This window comes from Mus caroli, chromosome 11 (assembly GCF_900094665.2).
Source record: "Mus caroli chromosome 11, CAROLI_EIJ_v1.1, whole genome shotgun sequence".
Lineage (NCBI taxonomy): Eukaryota > Metazoa > Chordata > Mammalia > Rodentia > Muridae > Mus > Mus caroli.
The window spans coordinates 30,273,702-30,286,865 of record NC_034580.1 but is presented as its reverse complement, the minus strand read 5'-3'; the positions used below and the strand labels follow the sequence as shown (position 1 = coordinate 30,286,865).

General features: G+C 39.8%; 1 protein-coding gene across 1 annotated transcript in view; it reads left to right on the top strand.

Moving 5' to 3' along the window:
- The window catches only part of Dock2 (dedicator of cytokinesis 2), a 558,039-nt gene that overhangs the window by 94,425 nt on the left and 450,450 nt on the right, over positions 1-13,164 (top strand). The window contains exons 20-22 of the mRNA XM_021175778.2: positions 396-485; positions 1,655-1,755; positions 2,581-2,715. Of these exons, the coding sequence (XP_021031437.1) occupies positions 396-485; positions 1,655-1,755; positions 2,581-2,715 (326 nt within the window). The remainder of the gene's footprint in view (positions 1-395; positions 486-1,654; positions 1,756-2,580; positions 2,716-13,164) is intronic.

The following is a 13,164-nucleotide window of genomic DNA, read 5'->3' as shown; positions in this document are numbered from 1 at the left end:
GGTGGTGTTATTGGTGGTGGTGGTGGTGGTGGTGGTGGTGGTAGTGATGTTGTTTTTCCTTGCCCTAGGAGTTCACAAATCAGAGTATCTGAGGATGGGCATGTATGTCTGAATTATTTTATTTAATGCAGTGTTTGTAGAGGCTTCATCATTGATGCACATGGAAGTGGCTTGTTCTTCTGTACAGTGCAGAATCCTATCATGGGAAATGTCATAATATGTGTATATGTGCCACTGGTGTGGAATCATATCATTCCAAGTCCTGTAGCTGATTTGTGAGACTTCTCTGAGCGCCTTGAATGTGGCTCAGGGGGTGTGTTCTCTTGGAAGGACACACAAGGATGAGATTTGTGGGCTATCTGCCCTCTTTCTGAATGCAACCATCCTTTATCCAGTTCCTCCAGGACACTCTGGATGCCCTCTTCAACATCATGATGGAGCACTCTCAGAGTAACGAGTATGACATCCTCGTCTTTGATGCTTTGGTAAGAGAGTGGGGACAACCGTTCGGCAACATCAGGTTTGAACGCTTGTCTCACTGCAAGAAAACAGAACATATGGGCCTTGTGGTTCTTCCCAGGAATACGGTGAGGTTTTAGAACCTTTGGCAAGCAGACTGAGTAGCTGTTTCGGTGTTTCCAGTTCATTTGAGAGTCTGAGACTTGGCAGCTGACCTGGGTGGGTGGGTGTGGGGCTTAAGTGTCATTGTCAGAATTTTGACGTCTGATTGATAGTGCCTGAGACTGAGGAGTGTCAAACCGTGGCTTTCCAGGATTGCCAGGAGCTATCTGAGGCCCAGTTATAAAGCACCCAGATGTTCCCCTATCTGCTTTACCATCTCTTCTTGATGCCTTATAATTAACCAGGGTCATTTTGCTCCTCACAGTGAATTTTTCACAGTGGACCTCCATCCAGACTCCCACATGGTCTCACTCTTATTTCTCTCTTGCAACTCCAACTTTCTCCATGCTATCTGAAAAGAATTATGGGAACCATCTGGGTCTGGAAGTATAGCCCTGTGTTAGACCATTTAGCAGGATGTGGAGACTCCCATTGCTGTCAATCAATGAATACATAATGCATTTAATGTAATTTAGAGGAAAGAAGGACTGTTAGGATTGTCTAAGACCAGCAAACTCTTGATGCATGCAATACCCCAGTGTCATGGATGTTTGCCTTAAAGAGGATGCTTGCAGATAACCGGCTTCCTCAATCACAATTTGGGAAGGTCCCCTAGCATGCTAGCCTGACAGGAAAGTTGTTTCATGACTAAAGGTCCTTTGATTAAATTACCAAAGGAAATGCCGAATGTGTCATGAGCCTCCTGGAGATTCATAATGCACAGAAGCATAGAACTGACTCTGGAAGTCCTGCAACAAAGAGAGCAGTCTAACGACAACCTGAGATTTCTCTTAGCTGAATAGGAAATCCTTTTATCTTCTAATACCTCAAAGCATACTTTTTGAAATACTCTCTCCTTTTTTTTTTTTTTTTTTTTTTGGGTAGAGACAATGTATTAGTGAAAAGGATTAAGTATTCATTAGAGAGATTAACTCTCCGGTGAAAGAATAGTGACAAGGGTTCAGTTATACCAGGTGAACAAGTTCTGGGTACCCTCCCAGAACACCCCCCAATCATTCCGACTCTTCCTCAGATCTATATAATAGGACTCATTGCAGACCGGAAATTCCAGCATTTTAACACTGTATTGGAGGCTTACATCCAACAGCATTTCAGTGCTACCTTGGCCTACAAGTAAGTAACTGTGTGTGTAGCTATTTCCTGTGCATCTGTGTTTGTCCTGGTGAGATATATGGGATGCAGGGGATTGGCGCATTTCCCACTGACACTAGTCTAGATAAACTTTTCCTTTTCTAATCATCCAAGCATGGATTGGATGACTCACCTATCCTAAAAATAACCAGAACCCCAGAGAGTGGGTGAATAGTTCACTGTGGCAAATAAACAAGTAGTTTATTAGATCATTCAGCAAGTCAGCTGTTGTTTATCAAGAAGTTACCTGTGAGCACTAGTGAGCATGCTCAGAAGCTCAGTGTTGATTGGTTGTTGGAGACCCTCGGGGTCAAAGATGGAAACCCATAGGAAAATTTGGTGGCAGCCAGCTTATGAAGAAACCTTGAAAGATGGGCCAAGTATTCCAAAGTCTGGCCTACCGGAGATGAAGAGCTATAGAAAGTTTCTAAGCAAAGGCGCTCCTTGATACTTAACAATAACATGCCTATATAGAAGAACTTGGGGACAAGTTACCCTAGAGGGACATTATTACCCTCATTCTTACTCATTCCTGATTATGCCTAGTTTTTTCCTTGTCAAAAGATTATTTTTTCCCCCTCACTACTTTATCTTTGCTGGCTTTTTTTATGGGCAGGAAATACTTATTCATTCTCTGTAATAAATATATTTTGAAGCAGTTATTTTTGTGCTTGCAAATGAGTCGTGAGCTTTGCTGCGCCGCCACCTTTAACCTTTGATTGAATGCCTTATAATTTCCCGAGCACACTAATTACCACGCTGTGGCTTAGAAAGAGATGTATTGTGAAAATATTATCCCGTATTCAGGAAACTGATGACGGTGCTGAAGACTTACTTGGATACCTCCAGCAGGGGGGAGCAGTGCGAGCCCATCCTCAGAACGCTCAAAGCCTTAGAATACGTGTTCAAGTTCATTGTTCGGTCGAGGACATTATTCTCACAGTGAGTATTTGTGGTGCAAGTGTGATGGATGATTGATTAGACTGCAATCAATATAATATAGCACAGTAATATTTATTTTTTACTATTGGAGGTTTTTTTTTCTCTTATTGAAAATAGAAGATTAAAAAAAAAAGAAATTACACCAGGATTGAAGATCTAGCTTAGTAGTAGAGGGTTTGCAGACCATCTGTGTGGCCCTGGGCTTTATCCCTAGTACCACAAACAAGACAAAATAAAGACAGACAGGAAAAAAAATAAAGCTAGATTTTGATTTAAAAAAAGAAACCTTGAAAATTCAAATCTAGTCTAGAGATCATGAATATATAATAATTTTATTCTCTAAGCTCATTTGGTAAAGATAAAAGGCATAATACCACAGGACAGTGATATTTCACCCAGTGAAATATACTATAGGACAGTGATATCTCACCCAGTGAAATATACCACATAATACCACAGGACAGTGATGTATGTGATTTGAGACTATTTTGTTTTGTGTAACATTCTTCATGTAAGTTAAGATTATTTAAGGAAGATTTCTAGAAGTCTGTGTTCAGTGCTGGAGGGACTGGCAGGGAAGAGCAGAACTCAAGTGGTTTGCCATCAACGTGGCTCTTGCAGGTTGTGGTGTTAGATGGAGTGGTTTCTCAGGCTCTGCTGCCTACCCTGGGGATTTGCACAGCCCACAAGCATGATTGTGTGTCAGAGAACCTTATGAGACTTAAGATATTCAAATGTAATATGTTTATCTAAGTGTATGTTAAAGTTAGGTAGTGTTGATCAAATGTACAATCGATTAGTTGTGTGTGAGTGGAACGAAGAAACAAAATCTTCAAGGGTTATGGTGTCTAGACCAGCAGTTTTCAACTTGTGGGTCACAGCTCCTCAAACAACTCTTTCACAAGGGTTGCCTATGACCATTGGAAAACATAGATATTTACATAGATATTACAGTAGCAAAATTACAGTAACTGAGTAGAAAGAAAAATAATTTTATAGCTGGGGGGGGGGGTGTTCCACCATAACAGGAGAAATTGTATTAAAGGATCAAAGCATTATACTGCTCTAGACTCTTATTAGCATCAATGAAGACTACGCAACTGAAATTGACTTAAAAGAGAAACAAGACTTCATTTTAGTTCATAATATTGATAAGCCCAGTGAGTAGATGGGGCACAGGTGTGGCTGTGTCCAGATAGTAAGTGTCATAGGCCACACCCACCCCATCTAGATCTGGGCTCTGCTTTCATTTCACTGGTCTCTTCTGAGTCATTTTTTCGGTGTGGAGGCTACATATTCTATCAGCTGAAGCTGCTCTTGCTTCCTTGTTATTCCAGCAAAACTTTATGCTAAGAACAGTTTTAGGTCATGTGCTAACATCTTAATCAGGCATCATAGCTGTGGGACTCCGTGAACTGTGTGTTTGTGCTCTTGTGTGCCATGGGTAAGGCCAGTTACTTACAGTAATAGGCTTTGGCTTAAGAGATGCCTTACCAAAGACAGCTGAGGTCTCCATCTATCACCTGATAGTGATAGCAGGTGGATACCATGGGTTTCAAATTCAACAAGGTGTCTCCTTTGGAATTTTCCTAAAACAATAAAATTTCAGGTAAAAATAGAGTGATACACTAAACCTGTACGCCTTAGTTTATTTAAAAGGTGAAATATCAGCTCTAAATTCTTTAGTTTGCCAGCTGGTTAAATCTTGGGTATTATTCTTGCAAGTTTGGATGGTATTGCTTTTTGTTTTTATTTTTAAATTAGTTGTGAGCCAGCTGTAGATTCCTGTCTTTGTAAGAGTTGACTTTCTTGGAATTCAAGGAATCACACTTTGTAGTTCCAGACACAAGGGTTGGGTCAGGATTTCTCATCTCTTCTTTTGAGAGAGAGCATTTGGTCTGTAAGACTAGTTCTTACCCTTTGATTCACCATCTCTCCTTCTGTTCTTCCTTTGGTATTATCTTCTTTTCTCTCTCCCTCTGTCTCTCTTCATTTCCTTCTTGTCTTTTTACTTTCAGCTTTCTCGACCATGTCTTGAGCAAAGTAAATTTGCTTTTTTTCTCTACCTCTAAGCACATCATTTTTTAGAAGTTCTAACCCTTCAGGGTGATTTTTGGTACCCAGTGGCTTCTGGTTTCTTAGGATGTGGGCTAGTATTTCTTGCCTTTCAAGCATATGAGATATCACTAACATGGGCAAGAAATGATGTCTTTACGGCAACAAAGAAATAACCTCAAATATTTCCTCTGAATTAAAATGCACATTGACCTACGGAGCGCCTGCAGCATCACAACAAGAGTTGCTGGATACTGTGTGTCCTGCTCACTGCAGAGGCTTTAGGGATGGTCTGTTTCTCCTGAGTTTGTAAGGACATTGAGAGGTTGTGATACTTTCCCATAAGCAGGGACATGCCACTTGGAAACTAGAAAGCAGAATGTCAGTGCTTTTGAGTTCTAAAGCCATCTGGAGAGGAATCACATAATTATTGCTTTGGGGGCTCATTGTGTCTGGCAGTGTGGTATCCAGATACTTCTTTGTTCTTTGTCCCATTTGTATAATTGCTGATCTAGCTCTCAGTATTTGTTCCCCTGTTGTTTTTCTTTGTATGTAGTGCACATGAACACAAGAGGGCGAGGATTCTCGTGTACTAACACCCAGGATGCAACTGGATATGGACAGAAGAGAAGTAGTTGATAAGAGGAATTTTTGTTTATGATGTCTGGGGAAGATGATTCCTTTCTATCTAGAGCCAAACAAGATAAATTTTGTGTAGTCTTCTTGTGTCACTAGTTGCTTCAGTATCGGGGGCAGGTGTCTCTGGCTGCACACAATCTGAGCCATATCTATAATGAAAGCTGGGAGAACAGGTTCTAGCTTATGTCACGTGGAGTCATTGATCAAATCTGAAAAATCCCTAAATTGTGGTTCATATGTCCTTCAGATCCCAAGTTGCCATACACATGGCTGATGTCCACCAGGCATTTGTAGATTGATTACCTCCTCAGGCAGGATAAACCACAAGTGAAATGCATTCAGAAGCAATGGAAGGACTATTCTCTAAATATTGACCTGCTTTACAATGTCCCTTTCAGCATCTTTAACACTGAGGCTCAAATATCCAACTGTATTGATCTGTGAGCTATGTATTGTTTCTGTATTGGTTTCTGACCTATGGCTTTCCATGGATTTGGAAATAGGATGCATTCCCCAGTTCTATGATGGACATTGGCCAGGCACTGATCAGTGACTCTGAAGAGCCTAAGAGAGGATAGCTCTCAAGAGGAGGAGACCCAGACACTGGAGCTGCAACAGCTTTTGTTCCAATTCATCCTTGCTCCTCACAGATCCAAATGCTGCTAGAACTCAGGAGGCAGTAGGTGTGACAGTCTTGAGCACAGACTCTTGTATGTAGACCTAGGGAATGGTCCCTAGGTCTGTCACAGGAAGCACATGCTTGATGAAGGGACCCAGAACCTCCTAGCTTCAGTTTTCCTATCTATAAGCAAAGACCCATATTTTAGTGTTCCAGTGATGAAACTGTACAGAAAAAAATGTCCCTGTGGCATTCCATGGATGAAGTACTTGGAGAAGCAGCAAGGATTTGGCCATGCTGTCAACTAGGAGATACAGAAAGTTTAGCTTATGTGGTTAGTTTTTGTCAACTTGACCCAATCTTGAGTCACTTGGGAAGAGAGAACTTCAATTGAAGAATTTCCTCTGTCAGATTGGCACGTGATCATTTTATGTGGAGGTCTTTTTCTTGATTAATGATTGAGGTGGGGGACCTAGCCCGCTGTGGGCAGAACCATCCTCAAGCAAGTAGGCCTGGACAATATAGGAAAGCAAGCTGAACAAACCATGGAAAGTCTTTTATGCATACATATGCATACCTAAGAACTTTAAGTGTTTTTATCTTACACAAAACAATGGTCCCTTTCATAGTGTTGTTTTCCTTCTAATACTATTGGCTAGTCCTCCCATCCACTATATAAGACCATCTTTTCTCTTTTTCTTTCATTTAAAGCATTCTCCTTTAATGGCTCAAGTTTTACTACTGAGTCTTTAGGAGCTTTTCTGCGGGTTGCAATGTTTTATCTTTGAGGAAATTGCTCAAAAAGTACCTAATCTTAACTCTTACTGCCTTTATCAGTGTTTAAATGCGTGTTCGAGATTTTATAAAGACAGCCTGGACCCCATAAGTCTAAACTGACTCCTTCAATCTTTTACAACCTTCCACTCCAGGGGTTCATGTTACCGTTGCCCCTGTTGGGCCAGACTTTTGCATGAAGACTACACTTTCCCCTTTTGTCTCCCTCATCTTTATAGGGGGGAGGAGAAGGCAACGGAGGGGCTGATGGTTCGGGCGGCCTACCATGCCTCAACCTCCAGTGGAACATCTGACTACAGACGTCACTATCACTATTGATCCCATCGCTGTCACTAGTATACCCTTCAGAGATAGATTTCTTCTTCTCTTTCTTATCTTTGGTTTGTTGTCTAAGCTGTTTAGGTTTTTGGCAGCTATCCTGAGAAGCAATCTCCTTAGCCTCCTCAAGCATCGCCACTCCTTCCTCTATTTCAGCACTGTACTTTCCACTTGCGTCCCTCAAGCACGCCCTGACCAAGATCCAGATGACTAACATTTTTACTTTCATTTTAGTCGGAGTTGAACCCATGTTACTGAAATTCCCTTTGTCTCTATTCCTGAGAACCTTAGTGCTTTTGTCCCTTTTTTCCCGGGAACCTTTCCTTTGTCGCTATACCTGTCCGTACTATCTATGCAAGTCCCATTTTTAAAATGTAAAGCGGTCTGGTCTATAATTTAGATCACTTTGGACATTTGCCTCTGCTCTGCTCTGCCTCTCCTGTCTGGCCTTGATATACCCATCCTATCTATTTGACTTGTCTACTAAAATCTGAATGCCCTCCATTTGGAAACTGAATTTTCCTTCGCCCTTTACAAGATGGCATCACTCTGATCTCTAATTTTCCACATTAGCCCTAATTGTTTAGATAAAAACACAGAATTTAGAGGTAGCCACAGACTTTTACAGTCTAACTAAAGAGGTTCTAAACTGGCCACTTACCTAAATTTTCTTACCGCTGCTTCCTAAACTTCCCTTAACACTGCTTACTAAAATTTCCTTGCCGCTGCTCTTACCAAAATCTCCTTACCTCTGCTTACTAAAATTTTCTTACTGCTGCTTATTAAAATTTACTTACCGCCACTTAACAAAAATTTCCTACTGCTGTTTACCAAAATTTTCCTACCGTTATTTACCAAAATTTTCCTACCGCTGTTCAACAAAATTTTTCCTACTGCTGTTTATGAAGATTTTTCTACCACTGTTTGCCACAATTTTCCTACCACTGTTTACTGAAATTGTCATACCTCTGTTTACCAAAGTTTTCCTACCGCTGTTTACCAAAATTTTCCTACCATTGATTACCAAAATTTCCGTACGGCTGTTTACAAAAATTTTCCTACTGCTGTTTACCAAAAATTCCCTACTGATGTTTACTAAGGTTTCCTTACCTCTGTTTACCAAAGTTTTCTTACCCACTGTTTACCAAAGTTTTCCTACTGCTGTTTACCAAAATTTTTCTACCACTGTTTACCAAAATTTTCCTACCACAGATTACCAAAATTTTTCCTATCACTGTTTACGAAGATTTTCTTACCGTTTTTTACCTAAATATCTCTACCGCTATTTACCAACATTTCCCTACCGCTGTTTACGTAAATATTCCTACTGCTGTTTACCAAAATATCCATACTGCTATTTACTAAAATTTTCCTAATGCTGATTACTAAGGTTTCTTTACCTCTGTTTACCAAAATTTCCCTACCACTGGTTACTAAGGTTTCAGTGCCTCTGTTTACTAAAATTTCCTACCTCTGTTTACAAAGGTTTGCTTACCTCTGTTTCCCAAATTTCCCTACTGCTGTTTACCAAAATTTTCCTACCACTGTTTACCAAGATTTTTCCTACTGCTGTTTACCAAAAATTTCCTACTGCTGTTTACCAAAATTTCCCTAACGTTGTTTACCAAAATTTTTCCTACCACTGTTTACAAAGATTTTCCTATCACTGTTTACCAAAATTTCCCTACTACTGCCTACCAAAAATTTCCTACTGCTGTTTAACAAAATTTTTCCTACTGCTGTTTACGAAGATTTTCCTACCACTGTTTGCCACAATTTCCTACCACGGTTTACCAAATTTGTCCTACCTCTGTTTACCAAAGTTTTCCTACTGTTGTTTACCAAAATTTTCCTACTATTGCCTACCAAAATTTCCCTACCGCTGTTTACCAAAATTTCCCTAACTCTGTTTACCAAAATTTTCCTACTGCTTTAACCAAAGGTTTCCCACCGCTGTTTAGAAGATTTTCCTACCACTGTTTACCGCAATATCGCTACTGCTGTTTACCAAAATTTCCCTAGCGCAGTTTACTAAAATTTCCCTAGTGCTGTTTACCAAAAATTCCCTACCGCTGTTTACTAAGGTTTCCTTACCTCTGTTTACTAAAATTTCCTACCTCTGTTTACTAAGGTTTACGTACCTCTGTTTACCAAAATTTCCCTAAGATGTTTACCAAAAGTTTTCCTACCACTGTTTACGAAGATTTTCCTACTGCTGTTTACCAAAATTTCTCTACTGCTGTTTACCATAATTTTCTTACCACTGTTTACCAAAATATCCCAACCTCTGTTTACCAAAATTTTCCTACCGCTGTTTACCAAAGTTTTCATACCACAGATTACCCAAATTTTTCCTATCACTGTTTATGAAGATTTCTTACCACTGTTTACCTAAATATCCCTACCGATGTTTACCAAAATTTCCCTACCGTTTATTACAAAAATTTTCCTACTGCTGTTTACCAAAATTTTCCTACTGCTGTTTACCAAAGTTGTCCTACCACAGATTACCAAAAATTTTCCTATCACTGTTTATGAAGATTTTCTTACCGCTGTTTACCAAAGTTTTCCTACCACTTTTTATGAAAATTTCCCTACAGTTGTTTCCCAAAATTTTCTTACTGCTGTTTTCCAAAATTTCCCTACCGCTGTTTACCAAAGTTTTCCTACTGCTGTTTATGAAAATTTCCCTACAGTTGTTTCCCAAAAATTTCCTACCGCTGTTTACCAAAATTTTTCCTACCACTGTTTCCAAAATATCCCTAATGCTGTTACCAAAATTTCCCTACCACTGTTTACCAACATTTTCCTACCATGGATAAATAAGGTTTCTTTACCTCTGTTTACCAAAATTTCCCTACCACTGTCTCCTAAGGTTTCCTTACCTCTGTTTACTAAAATTTCCTACCTGTGTTTACTAAGGTTTCCTTAAGTCAGTTTACCAAATTTTCCCTACCGCTGTTTACCAAAATTTTTCCTACTACTGTTTACAAAGATTTTCCTACTGCTGTTTACCAAAATTTTTCTTACCTGTTTACCAAAATTTCCCAACCTCTGTTTACCAAAATTTTTCCTACAGCTGTTTAAAAGAGTTTTCCTACCGCTGTTTACCAAAGTTCTCCTACCACTGTTTACCAAAGTTTTCCCACCACTGTTTACCAAAATTTCCCTACCGCTGTTTACTAAAATTTCCCTACTGCTGTTTACCAAAAATTTTCCTACCACTGTTTACGAAGATTTTCCAACTGCTGTTTACCAACATTTTCTTACTGCTGTTTACCAAAATTTCCCAACCTCTGTTTACCAAAATTTCCCAACCTCTGTTTACCAAAATTTTCCTATCGCTGTTTACCAAAATTTTCCTACCGCTGTTTACCAAAGTTTTCCTACCATAGATTACTAAAATTTTTCCTATCACTGTTTATGAAGATTTTCTTACCGCTGTTTACTAAAATTTCCCAAACACTGTTTACCAAAGTTTTCCTACCGCTGTTTACCAAAATTTTCCTACAATTGATTACTATGGTTTCTTTACATCTGTTTACCAAAATTTCCCTTCGGNTGTTTAGTAAGGTTTCCTTACATCTGTTTAATAAAATTTCCTACCTCTGTTTACTATGGTTTCCTTACCGCTGTTTACTAAAATTTCCCAAACACTGTTTACCAAAGTTTCCCTACCACTGTTTACGAATATTTTCATACTGCTCTTTACCAAAATTTCCCTACCGCTGTTTACCAAAATTTTCTTACCACTGTTTGCCAAAATATCCCAACCTCTGTTTACAAAAATTTCCCTACCACTGTTTACTAAGTTTTCCTTACCTCTGTTTACAAAAGAATTTCCTACCTCTGTTTACTCAGGTTTGCTTACCTCTGTTTACCAAAATTTCCCTACCGCTGTTCACCAAAGTTTTCCATACCGTTGTTTACCAAAATTTTCCTACTGCTGTTTTCCAAAATTTTCCTACAGCTGGTTACTATGGTTTCTTTACCTCTGTTTACCAAAATTTCCCTACCGCTATTTAGTAAGGTTTCCTTACATCTGTTTAATAAAATTTCCTACCTCTGTTTACTAAGGTTTCCTTAAGTCTGTTTACCAAAATTTTTCCTACCACTGTTTACGAAGATTTTCCAACTGCTGTTTACCAAAATTTCCCTATTGTTGTTTACCAACATTTTCTTACTGCTGTTTACCAAAATATCCCAACCTCTGTTTACCAAATTTTTCCTACCACTGTTTACCAAAGTTTTCCTACCACGGATTACTAGACATTTTCCTATCACTGTTTATGAAGTTTTTCTTACTGCTGTTTACTAAATATCCCTACCACTCTCTACCAAAATTTCCCTACCACTCTTTACCAAAATTTTCCTACTGCTGATTACTAAGGTTTCTTTACCTCTATTTACCAAACTTTCCCTACCGCTGTTTACCAAAATTTTTCCTACCACTGATTACCAAAATTTTTCCTACCACTGTTTATGAAGATTTTCTTACTGCTGTTTACCTAAATATCCCTACTGCTGTTTACCAAAATTTTTCTACCGTTGTTTACCAAAAATTTCCTAAAGCTGTTTTCCAAAATTTTCCTACCGCTCTTTATCAAAATTTTTCCTATCAGTTTCCAAAATATCCCTGTATTACTCAGGGTTTTACTGCTGTGAACAGACACGATGACCAAGGCAAGTCTTATAAAAACCAACATTTAATTGGGGCTGGCTTACAGGTTCAGAGGTTCAGTCCATTATCATCAAGGTGGGAGCATAGCAGCATCCAGGCATGCATGGTGCAGGAGGAGCTGAGAGTTCCATGTCTTCATCCAAAGGTTGCTAGTGGAAGACTGACTTCCAGGCAACTAGGATGAGGATCTTATGCCCACACCCACAGTGATACACCTACTCCAACCAGGTCACACCTATTCCAACAAGGCCACACCTCCAAATGGTGCCACTCCCTGGTCCAAGAATATACAAACCATCACATTCCACTCCCTGGTCCCCATAGACTTGTTCAAAAACACGAGTCTATGGGTGGTCATACTTAAACATAGCATAACGCAAAATGCATTTAGTCCAACTTTCAAAGTCCTCATAGTCTATAGCAGTTGCAACAATGTTAAAAGTCCAAAGNTCAAGGTCTCTTCTGAGATTCATTCAACTTAATTAACTATAATCCCCAAAGCAAGGCAGGAAACCAGCTGGTCAAACTCCAAACTCTGCATCTCCATGGCTGATGTCAAAGCGGTCTTCAGATCTGCACTCCTTTTTCATCTTTGTTGACTGCAACACACTGCTTTCTCCTGGGCTGTTTCCACTCCCTGTTAGCAGCTTTCCTCAGCATGTATCCCATGGCTCTGGCATCTTTAACATCTTTGAGTCTCCAAGGCAATTTCAATGTTACAGCTTCTTGTTTCAGTGTCTGGGATTCCACTTGATCTTTTGGACTCCTCCTAAAGACTGACNTCACTTTTCCAGCTCTGCCCTCTGTAGCACTCTAAGCTCAGGTTGATACACCTCACTGTTGTTGCTGTTCTTGGTGATCATCCCATGGTACTGACATCTCCAATACACAAGGGTGTTCCACTCCAACTAGGCTTCACCAATAGCCTCTCATAGGCTCTCTTCAGGGTGCCAAGCCTCAAATCCTTTGTATGACCTCTTCAGTCCTGGGCCATCAACTACATACAGCTGAGGCTTCACCTTCTCCAATGGCCTTCCCTGGTCTCTCACAGTGCTAAGCCTCAGCTTCTCTCCACGATCCCTTCATTCCTTCACAAGCAGTACCACCTGAGTGACTCTTACACATTACCAAGTCCAGCCGCAGCATGAGGTACAACTTTGGGTATCTCTGGAGCACAGCTTCTTTGTACTTCCAGAAAACACTTTCCAGAAGATTTCACCTCAGTGATGCTGGTCTCTTCTTAATCACTGCTAATTCCTTAGCTCCAGCTAACCAGCATCAATTTTCCCAGTAGTTCCTTCCATTCTTAACTCTAGAGCCAGAGCCACATGGATGAAGCTGC